The 22,187-nt window shown below is 37.2% G+C and overlaps 1 protein-coding gene across 1 annotated transcript in view; it reads left to right on the forward strand.

The window, feature by feature from the left end:
- The window catches only part of Phldb2 (pleckstrin homology like domain family B member 2), a 95,356-nt gene that overhangs the window by 14,211 nt on the left and 58,958 nt on the right, over positions 1-22,187 (forward strand). The window contains exons 2-3 of the mRNA XM_077795339.1: positions 2,367-3,715; positions 20,884-21,267. Coding sequence (XP_077651465.1) covers positions 2,381-3,715; positions 20,884-21,267 — 1,719 coding nt within the window. The 5' untranslated portion in view covers positions 2,367-2,380. The remainder of the gene's footprint in view (positions 1-2,366; positions 3,716-20,883; positions 21,268-22,187) is intronic.

Genomic DNA, 22,187 nt, shown 5'->3' on the forward strand with positions numbered 1-22,187 from the left:
AAGAGAGAGGGAGAGGAAGAGAAAGGGGACAGTGACAGATATACTCTAAGGCCACACCTCCAATGACCCTACCTCCTCCAGCCATGCCCACTTGCCTACAGTTAGCACTCATCAAATGGATTAATCCACTGATGAGGTTATAGCCCTCATCACTGCCTAAAGCCCCACCTCTGAACCTTTAAAATGTTTGTTATATGAGTGCATTTTATACTATAAAATATTCTTCAAAATATAATTTTAAATGGTTGCATTCTTTTCACTCATATGATATATTGTTGATTATTCAACTCTTCTCCCTGTTAGGCATTGAGGGTATTTTTTGCCATTAAAATAATTAGCACTAGAAAGTCTTAGGAATCCATTAATTTTCCCTTTTTCCTCAATATTGAAATATTTAATTTGGGAAAACTGGTCAAGACATGCTGAAATTTCAATACAGAAAACTAACTGGAGATAAATTAGTTCAGAAAAGAAGCAACTAAATCTAGGGGTCCTCTTAGTTTCAGTCCACCAAGGGAGCTGGATGAGCTATATCTCAAACTAGTATGGTGTTGCTGTCAAGGTCAAAATTGGTAGTCAGACAAATGCTGAAAGGGACATTTGTCTTGGGAACAGAGAGGGTACCAGCCTTGAGGAATGAAAGACTTGGCAAGGGCCAGATGACAAGGTCAGATGCCAGCTGGGAGACAAATCTAGAGAAGAACCTCAATTTTTTTTGATATATACTTTAAAAAAATTAGGCTTGTACGCATCCAAGCAAGACTTTGAAGTAGAGGGAAAGGGACCCAAGACAGAATCTTTTTGGTGAAGCTGCAGCTTTATGGGTAGTTGGATCATCACCAGGATGTAAGCAGCCATACTGTTTCTTGGCTTTAGCCTGTGTAAGAAGTTATTCCTCACTAGGTAACCTGAATTGCCCAGGAAGTCCTTGAGGCTGAGCAAGCAGGGTGAAGTCCTTGATATGCAGCTGGGAGGGAGTGAGCCGCAATAAAATTTTAAAAATTGTGTTAATTGAGTTTCTTACCTACGGGATAATGGGAGGCAGTGATGGAAATAAGATAGCAATACTAGACATACTCTCTTTAACTTTTATAGAGACAATTACATGAAACTTATCACTAACCATAAGTGACACTGCGCATATAGACCACAGATGTAATAATTTGTGTCTTTAGATCCCAGAGAGCTGGAGGACAGCCTTAACAGTGCATCTGTTCAATAGGAATGTTTAAATTGTGTTTTTCCTTTGTTGATAATTAAAGAACAATATTTTTATCAGTTAAAATATAACCTTTTTCATTTTCAGAAATAGTTTGTACTTCAAAGACATTTTCATAGCCTAGAACTTTGGTTTCTTAATGTTATTTAAACTAGGATCCAAAACATATCCTTAAGGAAACTTTTGGAAAAGATTTTGATTGTACAAGACAGAAGAACTCTGATCTGCACTTTGAAGAATAGATAGGTTCTGAAAGGTCCACAGAGGGAGAAAGATGTTCCTGGTGGGGGAGAGAGTTTGATACCAAAGATGAGCTTGGTGGTGTATTTGGGACTCCAGGGAATTTGAAGAAGACAACAGTTTCAGGTTTTTAAATATGCTGTCCTGACCATGTAGCAGAAATGTGGGGAACATCCTTTCTCTCTGTTATCACCTGCCTCTTTGTGATGAGTACAGGAACTATAAGTCTTCTTGTTAAGAAGGAAACTCCCACAGCCCTCTTTTAAAGAGCTATCTTCTAACCCTCATGTTTTTGATCAGTGTCTAACACAAAACTTTCTTTCTCTGCCAAATGTAGATTGTTTCCTCAGGACTACTTCTGAGCACTTAATAATTTTAGCAGGGAAATCTAAAAGAAAAACCACCTCAGAGTCCTTTTAGGCATTTTCTAGGTAGGAGCAGGTTGTTTTCCAAGGACTTGAACACCAAAGGGAAACTCTCCCACACCATTACTTGGTTAGAAATCTGCTTTCCTAGGCTGGGGTTGTGGCTCAGTGGCAGAGTGCTTGCCTAGCATGTGTGAGGCACTGGGTTCGATTCTCAGCACCTCATATTAATAAAGAAAATAAAGGCCCATTGAAAACTAAAGAAATATTAGAAAAAGAAATTTGCTTTCCTCAAATATCATGTCCTCTTGAGATATTTTTCTTTTTGTACAAAAAAAAAAAAATCTCTGATCAGTGGTCCTTAGTCTTCATTTTTCTGGTGCAATTTTATTAGGTTATTAGAAAAATAGAGTTTGTGTTTTTTCGTTGGGTTGGGTCATATTCCAAGACTATTTGTTCAGCAGTAGACTCACAGGGGGTTGGGTTTTGTTGTTTTGTTTTGTTACATAAAGCTTTCTCTATTTTTTTTTTTTCCCTTACAGAATCCAGCGAGATTATGGAAGAGTGTAGCCACATGCAAAAGCAGTTGGATTTACAAAATGGTAGCACCGAGGAAGGATTTGTAGTGCAATCCCTGGACACAGATTCCCAAAATATGATGGAGAGCCTAAGCCCCAAAAAATATTCTTCCAGCCTGAAATTTAAAGCCAATGGAGACTATTCTGGTTCATATTTAACCCTCTCACAACCCGTGCCTGCTAAGAGGAGCCCTTCTCCTTTGGGCACCAATGTCAGGAGCAGCCCCTCCTTGACCAAAATCCAGGGGAGCAAGCAATTCTCTGATGAAACCGACAAGAGTATGTCCATGAAGCCTCCCACTCCCGTACTTAGCACTACTCACTCCCTCAGTGGCTATCCACTTGGAAGGGCAGATTTTGAGCATTATACTGGCCGGGACACTGAAAGGTCCTCGAGACTTTCAGAGAAACCTCCCTATTCTAAATACAGCTCTAGGAATAAATCCCATGATAATGTCTACTTTTTTGGAGGACTGGAAGGACGAAAGGCATCTGGCTCACTCCTGGCCATGTGGAATGGTGGTTCCCTGAATGACAGTGGGCCCCCTCCCATCAGCAGATCTGGGGCAGCTAGCATGCCTTCAAGCCCAAAGCAAGCCAGGAAAATGAACATTCAGGACAACCTGGCACTTCAGCCCAAGTTAACCCGACACAAGGAACCTGCATCTGAAAATGTCAGTTTAAGAACTAGGAAGTATTCAGGCAGCAGCCTAAGCCACATGGGAGCCTACAGCAGATCGCTTCCCAGGTTGTACAAAGCCACAGAGAACCAGCTGACGCCTCTCAGCTTGCCTCCAAGAAATTCTCTTGGCAATTCCAAACGAACCAGACCACCGGGGGAAAAGGATCTACCTCATAGCGTGATAGACAATGACAATTACCTTAATTTTTCCTCTCTAAGCTCAGGGGCTTTACCTTATAAAACCTCTGCCTCTGAGGGCGTTCCTTATGCAAGTTCCACCCTCAGTGTACCTGCCAGTCCTCGGGTGGCTCGGAAGATGCTTCTGGCCTCCACCTCCTCCTGTGCCTCTGATGACTTTGACAGGGCTCTATTCTCGGGGACCAGCCCAAGCCATTCATTTCCTACTGTGGAAATAGACAGAGTGTTCGTGGCCAGGAGGAACTTCTCTTGTGGCTCTGTGGACTTCGATGACACTGAGTTGGACAGCCTCAGACAGGCCTCAGGGACCCCCCAGCCTGTCCTTCGGGAAAGGAAAAGCAGTATCAGCTCCATTTCAGGACGCGATGACCTCATGGATTATCATCGGCGACAGAGGGAGGAAAGATTGAGGGAGCAGGAGATGGAGCGATTGGTAATCTTTCTGTTTGCCTCACTGTTTCATTGATCAGAATCTAAAGTTAAGCCTTGAATGACGTGGGGATGTAGGATTAATATCACATGTACAAGCCACTGCTGTCACTTCCTAGACTCTCCCACTATCTCTACTTTTCCCAGGACACTATTGTTAGGCATGTGTAGGTATTTTGAAGGCCTGTAGGAGCCTAAATATCAATTCAGTGGCTCTTCAGAATCCTTGTAACTATACATTTGGTATAGTTACCAACAAACGGTAGTTGTGAGTTTTACCAAATTTCTTGCATCGTATAAAATTTTAAGACTGAGGGAATTCGTATTTGAATTATTTATATTGTTAGATCTGCAGGTGTATGATTATGATAGATGTAGAAGGTGGAATCATGAGTCATCAGGAATTAGGCAGTGAATTTGGCAAGTTGTCTAGAACTTTGTGGCAAGTTGTCCAGAAAGTTGAAGGGTGTGTCATGGTGCTCAGCATTTCCTGCACATTATGTACCCCGTATTCTCCAGCCTTGTTTCTGAGCACACACAGTGACGCTCCATAACACATACTCACAAAATCTATTGAGTTATCCTTTATCATTTAAAATGAATGTATACTTAAAGTGGTTAATATTGAAAATAAGAAGACTAGAGGAAATGTCCCTTGAGCATCCCACTAATCAATGAGAACAAACAATGGTATTTTTCCACTCTTTGTTAAGCATATATTTTCCTCTTAAAATGAATACATGTCAGAGATCATTTTGCTTTATTAATCATTAATGATTTCCTTAATGAGAGAAGCTATGAGATGGTAAATCTGTTTTACAAAAGTATAGGATTATTAAAGTAAGGTAAGTTTGAATCACATCCCAAACTCATTAACACTCTAAAGTACAATAAAATGGTAATCCTTGGATTATAATGGGCAGAAATGATTGACATCTATACTGGGCAAAATTTGTTGGACATTTTAGAATGAGAATCATATCTATTACTTGAAGTTCTTGATAAGTTAAGGTCTATTTTTAAGGAACTTTCAAATATCCCAACTAACAGTAGTGAATAAAACAAACATACATACCCCTAGAGAATTAGATATTCCTTAGGTGAATCAGTTATTCAGGCTCTGGTATGATAGCTCCCATTGTAATAATAAGTAATCTCCAGAGATTATACATAGTCACAAAAGGCATTGTTTTGCAGCTTTGATTCCTTGATGTAAATTCAGAAGTTTTAATTAGCATATAAATACTTTCTTATAAATTGACAGCTGATATATACTGTGCTGATCAACTATTATTAATAAAGCCAGAAAAATAACTCCATTTGATAATTTATCAAGGAGTGAGGGAGAACATTTTCAATGGATTCTATCACTCTAGAAATCTTCCTTAAATCTTCTTAAGTATTCTATTACAAGGACAGAAAGCAAAACTCAAGAAATGTGTCTACATTGGGTTTTAGAATCTTTAAAAAATCTTTAGAATCTTTAAATGTTAGCAAATCTCTCTTACCTCTAGATTTTCCAAATAGGCTAAGGTTCTTGACAACCCAGAGTGACCATTCTTACTGACTATGAGGTTGGGACCCTCTAAGTCATAAACAGATTTAACTTTTTGTGAGAGTTTTGTGGATATTGTTCCAAATACTAAGTTCTAATAATCCCTTTTCCTTAGTATTGGGCTTGTCATACTTGATGAAATGAGGCTTTTTTTTTTTAAGGTGACACTCCATGTACATATAGTTATTTGTCTTAGAAAAGAAGGACTGTTTATTATTGAGTTTGTGCCATTGAAAAGTAAAGTGCCTCAAAAATATTTGTTCCTGAATTCTAAGGGGTCAATGAGAACAAACTACCCACTAAAAAGAATATTTCATTTAGTTTGCCAATCAGAGTTAACTAAATTAAAGGTTGGAGATAGATGAAGATGAATGCTAGAGGGTTTCCCCATTACAACAAAAGATTCAAAATAATACCAATAATACTCCAAAACACATATCCACATTAGAAATTTGATTTCCATTAACAGTTCAAGTAGTCCTATGTAATTAATTCTTATTTAACTGCAATTTGGGCCACTGTGTTGATTTCATTAAATCATCTATTTATGAACTAAAAATAGTTCTAAAAATCTGATTTAGCTTCCTAGAACTCATTCTAGTCAAGGCCAGGTCAGCTCAGCACCTTCTCCCCACAGGTCTGTTTTCTGAAATGTCAGGAGGACTTGATAAGGTCCTATCTGTGAGGCTCTGAAACTGTCTTTGTAGAAGGCACATTCTAGCCCACAATTTAGGCACAGTCTTCAGGCAAACTCCAGAGGACACTGAGACCACGCGGTGAAAGTAAGAACAAATAGCACTGGTGAATTTATGGCTATTTAACAAATAGTATCAGCGTGGAGAGCTCAGATTCTTTATCAGGATATAAGACTAATGTCTTGTTTAATCAGTGTTTCCCCTGATGTAAGGGCATATTACAGTGAGAACACTAATGTCTATGCAGAACATTTCTGTAACACATGTACATAATTTTGAGCACTTTTTAATAATATTAATAATAATGGTATTTTACCTGTATGGAATTATCTTAGGGAACGCTGAATGTCTCATTTTATTTCATATATGTCCCTATGTTGGACAGTTTAAAACTATTGTAAACAAACTTAATCATTTATAGCAGCTTTCCTTTTGTAAGGTTAAAACCCAAAACTTATACAGATGATTATATAGAGTATTTAATAAAACTTGAAGATAGTTTAGATATAAGATATCAAAAAGATATCTGTCTGATTTGGGGGGGGGAAGCAAAATCAAATATTAATTAGAGGAGATTTCTTCACTTAAATAATATAAGATTTTGGTTGCTTGAGAGCTTATATTTTTAGTAAACTAAGATAAGGCATTTTAGAAGTTCAGATATACTAGTCTTTTCGTATTAAAACAAGTTCCAAATGTTTTTAAGATGAGATTACACGTGGATTAATTATACACAGATTAAACAAAGAAAAGATGTGTAGTGTGTAATTCTTTTTTGAACCAAGTTACCGAGTCAGTCTGATTTGTGTAAGGATTTATTTTATATATAACTTATTTTTTAATGGGAAAAAAAGAAAGGTTGTCAATCAGTTTTAATAAGAAAGGTCTTTTCCTTAAAAATATTTAAAGAATGAGAATTTTCCTTTATTTTTTTGGAATTTTGGGGCATGTTGGAATTGTTTAAATCCTTGTAAATTTTTAGAAACCAGTCAGAGCAGCAGAGCTATTCTATAATTTATTATTATCCTCAGGAGGAAGGAAAATATTTACACAAACGCAGTGATTTTTTTTTTCCTCAAAGACTGTCGCGTAAGTTCTACAGCTTCAACCATACCTTAAAAGTAAACACTGAAACAAATGTCACTCCTGCAGCTCTCAAAAGGTTGGTTGCTTTTCCATTGGGAACAAATTATTTTTCTGATCTGGGACACAAATAGAAACCAAACAAGTTCCAAACAACAAAAGCAACAAACAAATGCTTTGTCATCTCTTACCTTAAGAAAGATAGATTCCATTTCTACCTGACAGGTCACCAAGTGGTCAAACCATTTAAAAAAAAAAAAAAAACACTAGTCATTGCATGCCACCAATGGGGATAACTCTAGTGGTATGCCAACCAGAATTCCTATGCAATTTGACCAAAATTCCCAAGCAAAAACAATGGCACAGAGTCATGAAAAGAAAAGCTGCAGAGAATGTGAGTCAGTGAAGGTAAAGCTCTAGTGCCATTTGAGATTTACTCTGGGAGCCAAGAAAAGATGTTCTGGGCTCCCAGCCTGTGAGATGTACTCCATGGGCAGTGCAGTTTAATTGGCTCCACAGTCAGTCCACTTTCAAAAAGTAAACACTACTCTTATATAAATATAGAATCAATAGATGCTGCAGACTTATTTAACTCCCTAATGAGGAAAACAAGCAGGGGAGATTTGGTTCACTAAACATGATATCTGCAGTATTTTTAGCTTGATGGTGATTATACCAGTGTTTCATTTGGATTCTTTTTTTTTTAAAAAAAAAAAACGTGTTCAATCTTTGTTGAAAACTCAGGGTAATTGCAGTTAGTATTAAAGGTGGAGCCATAATTATGAAACTCCAAGGTTCATGATTAGTGAACAAAGCCTGTTAATGAATTGTAATGATCCATTTTGAGTTGATATTAAATAGCGTCCAACTGCTGTGCTATTTTAGATGTTTATTTTTTTTCATTTCTCTTCCTTTTCTCTTCCCCTCAACTGCCAATTCATATTTTTGTCATTATGCCAGCCATTTTCTGTTTTGTGATTTTAGAAACCAGATACCAAGTCTTGATTTAAAATGTCCTGAAGTAAGGGTTACTAAGTGCAAGGGAGGGCTTGGCAGGGTGCTGAGTCTGTGAAGTGAGTGCCCTTAAGCCCATGGACCTCGATGCACCCATCTGGGCATCAGTGGTCATTTTCACTCCCTCATTCTGAGTTCTGTTCTAAGTAGGACTGGGTTGCTGACTCTGGCAAATAAGATATTTTGTAGGCTAGAAAAATCATTATAAAGTAGAAAAATATTCTTTTATTCGCCTTATTTGATATCTGCATACTTCCTAGTATAGAGGTAGTGATGGCTACCTAGTACATTATAGTCCAGGCAGCAAAAGTCATTTTTAAACAGAAAAGGAGAAAATGAAAAAAAGCAACCCCTGCTGCTGTTAAGAGTATTCATTTGACAACTGCCAAAAGCATCTGGGTTCTATTATGGAGAACCAATGGATTCCCACAAATTGCATTGTAGCAATCCAGTATTTTCCTTCTGGCTGATGACCGTCATCTGCAGTGCCTTGGCAAATAGCAGTGTCGCCATTTAGAACTATGGAGGGTCACACTTGATACTTATTTCTCAAACATGTAATATGATGCCAGCTCTCATGAGGCACCATGGAATAGGGTTTTCTGGTTTTTTACATACCCTATCACTATGCATTCCCTAAAGATAAGCTTGGCTTTCTTTCAAGACACAAATTAATATTTCCATGGTAGTTGTATGAATAGGTGAAATGTGTGGGTCAGCAATTCTTTGCTGTTTGGAGGGTGTTTTGCTCTTACAGCCCCTGTGAAAGCACTTTATAACTAAAGAATTTTAATTTGCAAGAGACTGGGATCATGTCTGTCTTGCTTGGTGCTATACACTCACCTCCTATTGAGATGAGTAGAGTATCAGAAGCATCGTATACATGGTGTTTGAAGAGTAAGTAAGTATTTTCAATGCCTAATCATGACATTCTTTTTGTTTTTCCTTAATTTGTGACTGTTGTTGAACCCCTAGATCCCAGACAGTATGCATTTGGTTCCAGGCAACAGTGAAGCTCTATACAAAAGAATGCAAATATGTTGACATAATTACATCCTTCTTAGTTCCAGAAAGGGAAATTCCTGTCCAATTTTCAATTTAAAATGAAAATATGAAAATGAATAAATTTTCTTTACTTAGAAAACTTTGTAACATTCTTTATAAGAATTGGTGCTCTACGGGGTTATATGAAAACCAAGGCTGCAGGCCCTGGAATCTTGCTTGTGTACTGTTGAGCAGATCATAAAGTTAGTGTTTCTAAAATTAAGTGAAAGTGTAATCGAGGATGTTTATTTAATAAATTTTGGTGTTTTTTGAAATAAATGTATATGTTCTGTCATCCCTTAATGGTCAGATGCAGATACTATTTTAAAGACCAAAGAATCTACAGATTGGTATCAGTCAGTTTTGGGATTAGGAAACTACACTTTCTAGTGACTCCTGAGCCTGCAACACAGTTTAGGCATTCAGAACCTTTTTGGCTGAGCTGGGCTGAATTATTAAGATCCACAGCATTTCTTTCTTCATCAGTCAACATTCAAAGAATCTATTTTGTTGTTCAGATTACTGATCTCTCCTATTTTAACAACAACGTCTTTGAAATGTGAAGGCACGCTTAAGTATGGAAAAGTATTTTGTCTTCCAGTCTGACTTGAAAGAAATCTCTTTCCTGATGTGGCTCTTCCGTTTGCTACATCCTGACTACAGTTTTAATTTTTTTTTTTTTTTATGGTTGTACCAGTGGGAATTGAGCCAATTAAACTGCAAATAGGGGAAGAGGGTCCAGACTTCTTAAAATAATGAATGTCTTTATAATCTAGGTTTGTATGATCTTTGTTGCATTAATTGATTTATTTTTCAGATTTAGTCTAATCCTTAAATGGAATTGTTTCTGTGGATCCTTCTCTTACCTCTCATGTTTTAAACAGTCAGTATTCCAACATTCCCTGTCATTTTCCCCTTTCACTCCCTGCTTCAATGATTTATAGGATCTAGCTCAGAAATATAATGCAAGCCAGAAATGTGAACCATGTATGTAATTTGTTTTGTCTTTTTTATTTTTACATCAGGAGAAGCAACAGGTTAAATTATAATATATTGGACATCACAAGATTAGATGGATGATGCCAACTACTGCCTAAATAAGCTATCCATTTTGGAAGGCTAAATAAACAATCTCCCTTTGTTTATAAATAAAATACATCTGTAACCACTGGGTAATATAAAGAAGAATATTATCATCAAATCACCTTTGGTTATTATAAAGTAAAGCAAGTAATTTCTCTCTGTATCTTTTGAACAGCAAACTGCCTGCATATATGTAGATGTTCATTAAATATTAAGAAATTAATCATTAGCAAATTAGGTCTGCCAGTCGTCCTCAGTGAACTGAGAGAGAGATGTCGTCATGTTTTTTCCCCTTCCTTTTCCATCAGAGAGATAAAAGGGCAGAAAGGGAGTGAAAAGAGAAAAATAGCATTGAATAATAATTTAATTACTTCACATGGGAGAAACAGAGTTAAAGTCTTAATTAAGTCTATGTTGCTTAGTCTAAGACAATAGCTATTAAAAGCAGGCTTCTCTATACTTGAAAGCCAATCCTGGGTTCTTGTGGCAGTACAAGCTGTTGCCTCTTGATGGTGCCACACATTTAAAAATGGCTGCTCTGAGTTAGGGATGTGTCCAAAATCAACAGTTTCACATCCTTAGGCTAAATGCTGACATATAGAAGGCATGGGCATCATGCAAGCTATGGAAGAAATTTCATTCTTTCATTAAATGATAAATCAAAATACAAACACTTGTTTTAAAATAAGAAATAAAGCTTATGAATAAGGTTCATGGGGAAAATATGTGCCAATGAGATGAAAATTGAAAATAGTGCATTGAAATTGATTCTTCATAGTAAAATGATCCCCATATTTGTTGTCAAAATACCCAGTGTATCTAAATTATAAGTGACTTATTGAGCTTGCTTTTTATTTTTTAAAATTCTTATCATCTAATAGGTTTTAGTGACTCTTCTGGTTGATTCAATAATGTGAAATTTTCTTACCCAGTTCTAGAAAAGTTTGTGGGAATATTTGCCATGGATAATATTTTTAAGGTTCAGGATTGATTTTTCAGAAAAATAAAAAGAATCCAAAACACTCACTACAATAGAAACAAATTCTTCATTTTCTTGATGGAAAATTTTTGTTTCAGCTGTTTCAATGTGCAGGTTAAGACCTATTAGAAGACACTTTGTTTGAAACATTAAACTCTTTAAGATAATAGTAGAGTCACTTTTTTTTTTTTTTTTTTTTTTTTTAGAAACAGTTCAGGGAGTTCCTGTATACGGTTCACCCATTTCCTCTAATGGCAATGTCCTGTAAGCTAAGGTACCACATCACAGCCAGGGTATGACTTTGATACAGTCAAGACACCACAAGGTCCCCAGTTGTTTTTTTATAGACACACCCACTTCCTTCTCCCTTAACCTCTAATAATCCCTGATCTGCTCTCATTTGCATAACTTTGTCATTTTGAGAATGTCCTGCAAACATACTCTGGACAGCCTGTAGCCTTTTGTCACCCAAATTTGTTATCTGGAAACTGAGTCCATTGTTTTATGCTTCCCTCCTCCATCTCTGAGACTGGAGATCTGAGTAGAAGGAAATTGCAGGGACCACACTTGGGGCTCTGTGGTCCTAGCTAATCTGCTTTCTTCTTTCCTCTTTTTAGAGTCTTCTTTTATTTGTCTTACATATAATGTACACGGTCTAGCTGGACTTAAAAGGAGGAATAGGAAAAAATATGGCTAGTAAGCTTCATCTTCCCCGAAGTCGAAGTCAGTGAAATTTGGTTTGGAACAGCCAAAAACTTTGCTCTGGTGAAGTCTAATTCACTGTAGGGGGGGAATCTTTCTGTGAGGCATGCTCTGTTGAAAATCTTTGGGTTGGGTAAATTGCTGTTTCTCATTCAAAATTGCTAAAATCATATCCCAGCTCTGGAATCTTAATTGAATTTTGAGTAAAGACAGAAGTTTTAAAAAGTGCTGAGTAGAAGTAAAAAAAAACAAAAAAACAAAAAAACAAGTTTCTTATATATTTAAAATATCCTTTTTTTTTTTTTTTGGTTGTAAAAAATAGCTCTGCTATTTTACATAAGGTCATCTTGTTATCAGATCACAAAGTCTGGGCCTAAATCATGTTAGGCCAGAGTCAGCCTTTACAATTTGTTCTGGAAGAAAGAAAAATATGGTTTGTTTCCTGACATTATTCTTAGGTCTGGAAAGAAGACATACCATCTTTTATGTTGCCTTCTATACATAAAACTTTGTAAAATACATTTAAAATTTTAACACATAGTATTTTTGATATGATATATCGCTCATAAAATCACATAACAGTACTGTTCCAACTGATATGTTGTTTGGGTAGTAGTTATTAATGAGCAGTGAAATATGAAGGGTTGGGGCTTCAGCTTGCCACTCTCCTGTGATAATCTTAGAGTCCTCCTTTTTTGTTACATGTAGACTTTCCTACATCCTTACTAATTATACATTTTAAAAATTCTTATTTTTTAAATAAAAGTAGGGTAGGTTTAGAATAGGATAGATTTTCAAATGTGAAAAAGATTATGATCTCTCTAATGCACTGATCATGATTGAACAAAATGAATATTAAATATAATTCTAAATTTTACATTTTAATTTGGACTGGAGATGTGGCTCAAGCGGTGGCACGCTTGCCTGGCATGCGCGTGGTGCTGGGTTCGATCCTCAGCACCACATACAAGTGAAGATGTTGTGTCTGCCGAAAACTAAAAGATAAATATTGAAAAATTCTCTCTCTCTCTCTCTCTCTCTCTCTCTCTCTCTCTCTCTCTCTCTCTCTGTCTCTCTGTCTGTCTCTCTCTCTCAAACAAAACAAAACAAAACAAAAACCATTTAAATTTATTATGTTTTGTAGACTGTGGTCTTTCAAAAGAAACAAACAAGAAAATTTCTGAAACTTGGTTAAAGCCAAAGTGAAAATGTAAACAGATGATGGTGCTATTAGATTTTTGTCATGTTTTCTTAAATGGAGCAATAGCATAATTTCTTTAACAGAGGAAAGTCAGGTACCTTTTGGATTTTCTTCTGAAATAAGGTCAGTCCACTTAAGAGTAAAATCATCTGGCACTTTTTTTTGGATGTTATATGGAACTAATAGTCATGTTGATCACATGAATTTCCTTTCTTTACAGCCAGTGCTTTGATAGGGAGATGTGCATTTACCCCCAATCATAATTGGCATTTTCTTTCCATTGCTATCTCTTTTTAATTTTTTTTTTAGATGTTGATGGACCTTTATTTTATTCATATATTTATTTGCAGTACTGAGAATCGAGCCCAGTGCCCCATACATGCTAGGCAAGCTCTCTACTACTGAGCTGCATCTTTTAATATTTTAAAAATAGTTCACTTTTGACCTTAATTTTTTTTTAAATGAACATCTCATAACCCACAGGCCTGCCAGTTGATTTTAAATGGCAAAATGATGTAAAAAGGCATCACAAAAAGGAATAAAATACAGAGAATCCTAGCTAAATGATATCTAGGACCAGAGATTAACTTGAGCCTGCCTAATGGAACTCTAGGGATAAGTAGGTAGAAAAAGTATGCCTTGAAAACATTACTGGATAAAAGCTAACAGGATCAATTAAACCAAAGTTCTATTACTTCAGGGCATGTTTGGCATAAATGAAAATAAAAACAAACATGTATTTTATATGATTTATATAAGTCATGACATTATTAAATATTTTTATTAAATATTTTAAAATTAAAGATATTATTTCATAGGTATATCTATTTTTTTCAAGTACAAGTGTCTCCTAAAATAGGAACACAGCTAGAAATAGTAGTAGGTAGAGGCAAGTGGGTTTGAGGGAGATGTCACCACACAGGTGAGTAATAGTGAAACAATTAGGTGTGTGAGGAACAGATTTATGAGAGGAGATTAAAAGAACTGAATGTCTTCCTGTGGGAATGAGTAAAGGTAGGAAGTGACAGGCTCCTCAGGTATTTGGATGATGCATGGCCTCATTGGGGTAAGATACTCATGACCTCTGAGGCTTAATGTGGAGCCGGGGGCAATGTGAATAGAAACCTGAGTTTTATGTCAAGAATGAAGTGTGTGCACTGGTGGGAGCATGGATTTATTTGGGAGGGTAGTATTTTCTAGAAGCTACTCCAGTGGCCTTCCTGTGCTGTAGGGAATATATGTGGTTTGTGTTGGTGGGGATAGAGGGACCAATGACAGTGAGAGATGGAAAAGATTCCTTCTCCCCAGGTTACTGTGGAAACTGGAGAGAAATCTCCACATCTCTATTATTTCATTACTCTAGTTATCCCCTCTTTTACATACCTTGTTTCTGGAACACAGAAAAGCTGAATGCCTTGTGTAGGGCCACACAGATAGTTACAGAACAGGATCCAAACTCAAGCAGTCTGGCTTCAGAGCTCATGCTGTCAGCCCCTGTGATAACCTTGGAGGAAGGAGGATCAGACAGATACAGAGGGAAATCTGGGAGTTTAAGCAGGATGGCCTTTATCTCCTTAGGGTGTTTGTTTGTTTTGGTATATTTAGTGTATTTGAAACAATATACTAAAAATCACTGAGTGGCATCCATTGCCCTAGTTATTTGTATATGTCTTACTCTCTTGATATATAGTTATTTATTAGTACAGAGGAGAACAGGTGTATATGATCAAAAACCTTAATCTGCACATGATGAAAGGTTGATGAGAAGTTAGTATTTGTCACATTATTAGTGACTTACCATTAAGCTACAGTTTCCTCCAGAGCAGGCAGTCCCCAAAATGATGTGCCCTGTTTCTAGCTTAACCCCACCGATGGGAACACACTCATATGCAGTACAAACTGAGGGTACAGAATGAAGTGCTTTCTTGAAAACTTGAAGGCCGACTTATCAGTCCATAAGATAAAATGTTCTTAGCAAAACATTAAACTGACCTTTTTGAAGATAATTTGTAAAGCCAAACAACAAAAATCTCTTACTTTCATGTACAGATTCTTAATCAGATTATCTGTTCTAAACTGATGAAAAACAATTCTGAGGTAATGTTTGGTAAATGTAAAGGTCAATTACAAGGTTAAAAAATACTGTCTCCGCACAATATTTCTCTCACTTCTGACACTTGCCTTCAGGAGTTTCCAAGACTACCCTCCGGTTCCATTGTTCACTAGAGGACTCACAGAACCCACTGAAAGTAGTACAGTCTTGGTTATAGTTTATGACAGGGAAAGGAAACAGAGACCAGCCAAGGAAAGAGGCACAGGGCAGAGTCTAGAGGGTTCTAGAAGTGATACTTTCATTGTCCTCACTCTGTCAATCAGGATGCATCTCTCCACCAAATTTGGGCATGGTGTGTGCTAGTACACACCCACCAGCGAAGCTTGACCTAGTTCTAGTTTCCAGAGTTTTTATCATGAATTCATGTATAGTTTTGTAGATCGGTAGATTGAGTGAGTGATTGATTGCCCATGTGGTTGATCCCAGTTTCCGGGTTGACTGATACCCCATGGCCCAAAGCTTTTACACTGACTCACATAGTTAATTGTTCTGGTGGCCAACCCCCATCCTGTGATTATCAGGTGCAGCCAACTCTGCGCTAGACAGAGACTCCAATTCACTATGACTTAGGTCACCTTCCAAAAGTGAAAGGCAAAGGCCATGCCTCTGTTTGGATGAAACCGAATTCTTTATGACATAGTAAATAACTGAGATTTCCTTAGGAGGTTCCTTGAGTTCCTCCTCTCCAAGTTTTGAGCCAGGTTTCTGCCTAAAATTAAGCACAGTTTATCAATCATAATGAGTTTCTTCTGTTGGAAAAGGAAAAGCAAAAAAGAAAAATGTATCTTGGAGGTTTATTACAACATAGATCTATTTCTCCCCTATACTCCATAGCCAGTGTGGGTTGATTGAGCCCTCTATTTCATCTCTTCACTTGGGACCCAGGGTGATGGAGACAGCACCATCTGGAGGGTCACTTTGCCATAGCAAAGCAAGGCATTTAATGAATTATGTACTTAACTGTTCATGCAGGAATGACACTGCTTCTCAAATTTCACTGGTCAGTGCAAGTCTGAGGTCCACATTGAGTTTGGAGATGGGCAACAGAAGAGATTTTTTGCCCCAGTTACTACCCCCAGGGATTTAACTATAAAACCAAATAAACTCACATAAAAGATTTTCAGCCATTGCTTCTTTTTCCTCCTGACTATCCCACCTGATTAACACACCAGCATGTGTTGGTGAAATCCTGGGAATTCTTCACACTTGCTACCTCTTCTTATTCTGCCGCTCATTTTAAACTAGGGTTTATGACTCTTATTGATGTATTTTAGGAATTTTTTCCAAAAGTTTATATGGAACTGTTGGAATTCCTTGAAGAGGAAGATAGGTGGCCCATTTCTATATAGGAACCTCATCCTACTTCCTAGCTGAGAATCCCTCACTCTAGCTACAGTCTAGTTGCTGATTTCTGAGCCTACCATGACATTCCTCAATTCTGTATCCTTGGTTCTGTGATTCCTTCAAGGACATGCCCTGCCTACCCACTGCCCCAACATACCACAAGACTTATATTTATCCTTAAGGACTCAAATCAAATTTATTTTCTGTAATTTTTGTGTATTGTTTCCCCATATGTGAATCCATAGGTTTTCCATAAACTGTTACCATTGTTTCTGTAACTGATCACTTATTCGGACCTCCTGTTAAGGACTTGATGGTGGATACAAAAATTAAGAAAACAAATTTGTCTTTTTTAATGTCTTTTTAAAAACTATGTATCCCAAGCACATTACTAGGCAGCAAGTAACTTAATAAATTTTTTGTCAAACAAGAAGATTATGGATTTAAACATGAAAGACTCAGGTTTTTCACAAATGAATAACTTTAGGATACAAATACATCTAAAAAAAAAAAAGAAGATTATGGAGACATTGAATCCCTAGGGTTAATGGAAGAGAAAAGTAAAACCATACTTACAGTACATGTCTTAAAAAGAAAAAAAAAACTAATTTCAATTTAATTATATCTAAGTATTACAACCTTTTGTTGTATGCAATAAGTGACCCAACATACAACAGAATGATTTAATAAAGATTTCACATGTGCTTAGGTGTCAACAGTTGTTTCTCTACATTATTATTATTATTATTATTAGTAGTAGTAGTAGTAGTAGTAGTAGTACTGGGGATTGAACTCAGGGGTACTCAAGCACTGAGTTACATCCCCAGCCCTATTTTGTATTTTATTTGTAGACAGGATCTCATTGAGTTGCTTAGTGCCTCGCTGTTGCTGAGGCTGACTTTGAACTCCCAATCCTGTTCCCTCACCCTTCCAAACTCCCGGGACATAATTCATTTTTTATTCAGTACATTCAGTCCTGAGGCCTAGATGGACTGGTGTTGGATATAGGAGACAGGGTGCATGCAGAATGTGGATGGCTATGTAGCTGCAGTGGGGCAATGTCAGATGCATGCCTCTGAAGAAGAAAGAAAGCTCTGAGGTCCAAAAACGTAGTCCCAGTTCACAATTTTTTTTTTTAACCTCTAAGAGAAAAACAATTGAATAGCAATATTTTTTAGGTATTTTTTTCCTAACATCTGAATCCCCTTCAAAGCTTTTTTTGATGTGTGGGATATGAAGATGGAGGGAAGAGAAGGGAAACACAAATTTTTTAATATTTTAACTAATTTGATTCAAAGTGACCTAATCTTAAATCCTTAGCACCAGTGTTTTCTGGTCATTTGCGGGTATTTAGTCTTTGTACTGGTAGCTTTAAAAAAAAAATAATAAATGGATGATTTGGGAAACTGGGTAGGATTTGGAGAACTTAAAGAAGGTAGCCTCCTGAATTTGTAGGTTTCCAGGTGAAACTTCAAGGAAAGTTGAATTTTGGGGAGGACGCTGTGCATCTCAGTGCTGAGAGCAATTCCAGTTTGTATTTGAGATTTCAGCATCATTATTAACATCACCCTCTTTGATTCTCAGAGAGTCCTTATCCATAATCATTACTCTTCTTTTGGGTCACAGAGTGAAGGATATTATTCTGGTGGCAGCTGCAGAATAAGATGATGTATAAGAAGAAATAAGATGCCAGAATTCAGAGGGCTGAAGGGAGTATTATCTTAGGAGGGTAATTTCTGTTCGGGTTTTCCTTAAAAGGCTTCCTGAAGTGCTTTCTGAAATGCCTTGCAGACTTTCTTCTGACGTATTTTTCGACATCAGTTTATTTTTCTTCGGTGTAGCTTTTATGGGGCCAGAGTGTCTCAGCACAGCCTGGATTTCTTTTAGACATGTGAGCAGCATTGTGGTGTGTGTGTGTGTGTGTGTGTGTGTGTGTGTGTGTGTGTGTGTGGTGTGTGTGTGTGAGAGAGAGAGAGAGAGAGAGAGAGAGAGAGAGAGAGAGAGAGAGATATTCAGGACTGAACAGACTGGCTGTGAATGGTGTGATGAGAATAGAGAGAGACACATACCAGTAGACCAAACTTCCTGTGCACAAGCCTTTGAATACTGCGTTTCACTGTCTGAAATAGCATTCATCATAAGGCTAGGATCATTTATTCCCTTTGGAATTAAGCAATAGCCCTGGCAGCAAAAGAAACTATTTGGGGAAGGATGTGGGAGGAATTTTGCTATGTGTTCCAGTCTAGGCAGAAGTATCTTTCATGCTTTTGAAGACAGCAGCCTTCACTGGATCAATGGAAACTGATAACTTTTAGATAATCCTGAATGTAATTCATGCCAAGACTAATATATGCATATAAAGATCTATGAAGATTAATAAAGGCTGAGGTTAGGTGCTTCAACTTAATTATCTAAATGCCAGAAAGGGAACTGTTCTTTGGAGATTAGCCTCTAATGCAGATGCTGTGGAGAAAGGGTAAGATAACTTTTTGCTCCTGTCCCTCTCCCCACTTACATTTTTGCAAGTTGTTCGAGTATTTCCTTGTAGAATTTTCTTTATTGTTGGAGAAGTTTAAAACAAAGCAATGAAGGTTGCATCCTGGCAATCCCTCCCCATAAAGCTGAGGTGGGTAGGGCTTGGCAGCTGGTGGCAGCTGTAGAGATAAATAAGCAGCAGGGTTGCTGGATGGACAGGGTGCCGAAGAGCCTGGGGCTGAGGATGTGTGGCCATGAGTGCCTGCCCTGGGAAGAGGCCATGAGGACCGAGCTGCAGCTGGAGTCCAGAAGTTCAGGCAGTGAAAGGGAGGTGGGAGTTTATGGGAACTAGTTTAAAGGTCTCTTTGATCAAGCTATTGCCCCCTTTTTCAGGGGGGTACTTTAGAGGGTAGATATAAGTCAGATATACCTTACATGACTTCTAACTTGTCATTTAATTAATAGGTTTAATGGTAACTAGGGAGTTGGTCTGTTCCTATTTGACTTTTCTACTTGTTTCTACCTCAACTAATAAAATAACTAACTGCATCTGAATTTTGACTTTACAAATTAGCTAAAATTGGAATGAAAAAAGCTGTCTAGTGCTGCTTAACATTTTCCTGTTTTATTACTGATCAGCAGTTTGGAATGTATTTTTATATGGAGGGCTTTTGGAGTCTTCCTTCAGTGTGGTAAATAGAATCACAACAGATAGCCTTTGTTTTAGGCTCTTTTTTTTTTTTTCATTTCAGCATGAGAATTAATGTGAAGGGTAAACATATTGAGGTTCCCCACCCCAAACAATGCTGTCTAGGTTTATGAGAGGCAATTAGTAAATTGCTTCCCATTGCTCACAATATGTAATTAATCTACCTAAAATAAAAAAGCATCAATGTCTGTTCTGCATGAGGCATGTGTCAAGGGGGCATGTCGTAGGACTATTTTAGACATCAATGGCCTATATGTTGATTTTTTTTTAAGCAAATGAACTATCATTTTATTTTCCAGCTCAATGAATCAAATGTTTAATGGTTTTAGAATTTGAGTTACATTGATATCTCTCTATTTGGATTTATTGTGGAATTGTCATTTTAGTGCAACATTTGTACTTTTTAAATAATTTCAATTATTCACATAAGAAAGTAGTAGAAAAGATCTTTACATGATAACCAGGCATAAAAAAGTTTTTCAAATTTTGAAACACTTCAAGAAAATTAGGAAGACAGAGATATATCTTTTTTTTTTTTTTTTGGTACTGATGATTGAACCCGGGGATGCTTAACCTCTGAGACACATGCTCAGCCCTTCTTTATATTTTATTTAGAGACAGGGTCTTCCTGAATTGCTTTAGGGCCTCGCTGAATTGCTTTAGGGCCTTGCTAAGACGCTGAGGCTGGCTTTGAATTTATGATCCTCCTCCCTCAGGCTTCTGAGCCTCTGGGATTACAGGCATGCACTGCCAGGCCCGGCAAGATAGAGATGTATCTTTTAAATTAGAAGATTTTTTTAAGTACTTTTTTTCTCTTTGTGTGTTTAATAGTGAATAATAGGTAGATAAGTAGAAGGTGGTAAAGGATGGATAGGAAGAGAAGATTTTAAACATCTTTGGAGTATTTAGAGATTTAGTCATAAGAAATGGCTTCCCGAGTGCTAAGATATGCACTAGAGTCAATCCTGAGATATAGAGATCAACAAGGACAGCCAAAATAGTGTCTAGGACAAAACCAGGCATTGCAAACAGTTTCATCTTGATCTTTAAATACATCCTTAAAAGATGATGCAAAGTCAGCTCCAGCCAAGTGTCTGTGGGTTGACAGCCTTTATATTGGGAGTTGTCTCCATTCTCACAAATTCGTTGACCTTGCCCTTCTCTCTGTGCTCTAGGAAAGACAGCGTTTGGAGACCATCCTCAGTCTCTGTGCTGAGTACACAAAGCCTGACAGTCGCTTGTCCACAGGCACGACTGTGGCAGATGTGCAGAAAATCAACAGGGAACTTGAAAAGCTGCAGATCTCCGATGAGGAGTCCGTGTTTGAAGAAGCCCTGGTGTGCCCTGACACAAGATACAGGTGTCACCGGAAGGGCTCTCTCCACAATGCGGATTTGGCGGGCTTTGGGAGCCTCAGTCAGAGCAGTGCCAGCTTCCTCGCCCCCAGGAACATCAGGAACGATGAACTGCTTGGTGACCTCACCAGGACTCCCCCAACACCCCAGTCTGCCTTTCTGAAAGCTTCCAGCGAGTCCTCCTACCTAAGTATCTTACCAAAGGTAATGCCGGGTAGCAAAGAAACCAGGATTTCGAGCCTAGGGATATGCCTGTGCTTTTGGCTGGAAACCAGAGATTTTATCACACACGTTTTCCAGAATATTTTCAGTGAAAAATCAATGTAAAAGATAATCAACTGAATAAGGTTTAGAAAATTAGAGTGTTTACTAATAAGTAAAAAATAAGTAACCAATTTACATTGTAAAAAATATTCAGTACAGATGAGAAGAATGAAGTTTCTCCCTCTCCACTCCCAGTTGTACACCTGAGAGATAAGTATAGTTAAATGTCTCACCTGTCTTCCTAATATTTTCTGTTCACAAACAACCACATATTATAGGCATACATAGGCACACATATGCACACCCATGATAGTATGCATTTATCCTTATTACTATATATCCTGGGCATTTTGCATATTAGTACACACAACCTTACTCCATTTTTTTAATGGTGAAATTGAATTCTATATTTTGAAGATACCATGTGGGTTATTCCAAGTTGTTTGCTAATAAAATCCACAGCCAACATTCTAGGAGATATATATATATATATATATATATATATATATATATATGTTTGTTTTTTGCATACTGTCCAAATGCATCTGTAGGTTCACTCATTTTAATCAATTTTTCCAAAATTACACTCTCTAAAAACTATATTTCCATGTGACAGTGTCACTAATAGTTTATGAACATACTTTCATCTCCATACATTGGCCAAAGTTGCATGTTATCAAAATTTTTCAATTCATCATATTGATAGGTATTCAAATTTATCTTTATACATACAGTAGGGCATATTTTCACATTTTGAATTGTTAATGTATTTTTCAATCCACTTATTAAAAATTGTTTCGTCCGGTGTTTTATTGTAGAAGAGCTATTGTAGGCAAATTAGGCAAATTAAGCTATCACCA

This window comes from Urocitellus parryii, chromosome 2 (genome assembly GCF_045843805.1).
Source record: "Urocitellus parryii isolate mUroPar1 chromosome 2, mUroPar1.hap1, whole genome shotgun sequence".
Taxonomy (NCBI): Eukaryota; Metazoa; Chordata; class Mammalia; order Rodentia; family Sciuridae; genus Urocitellus; species Urocitellus parryii.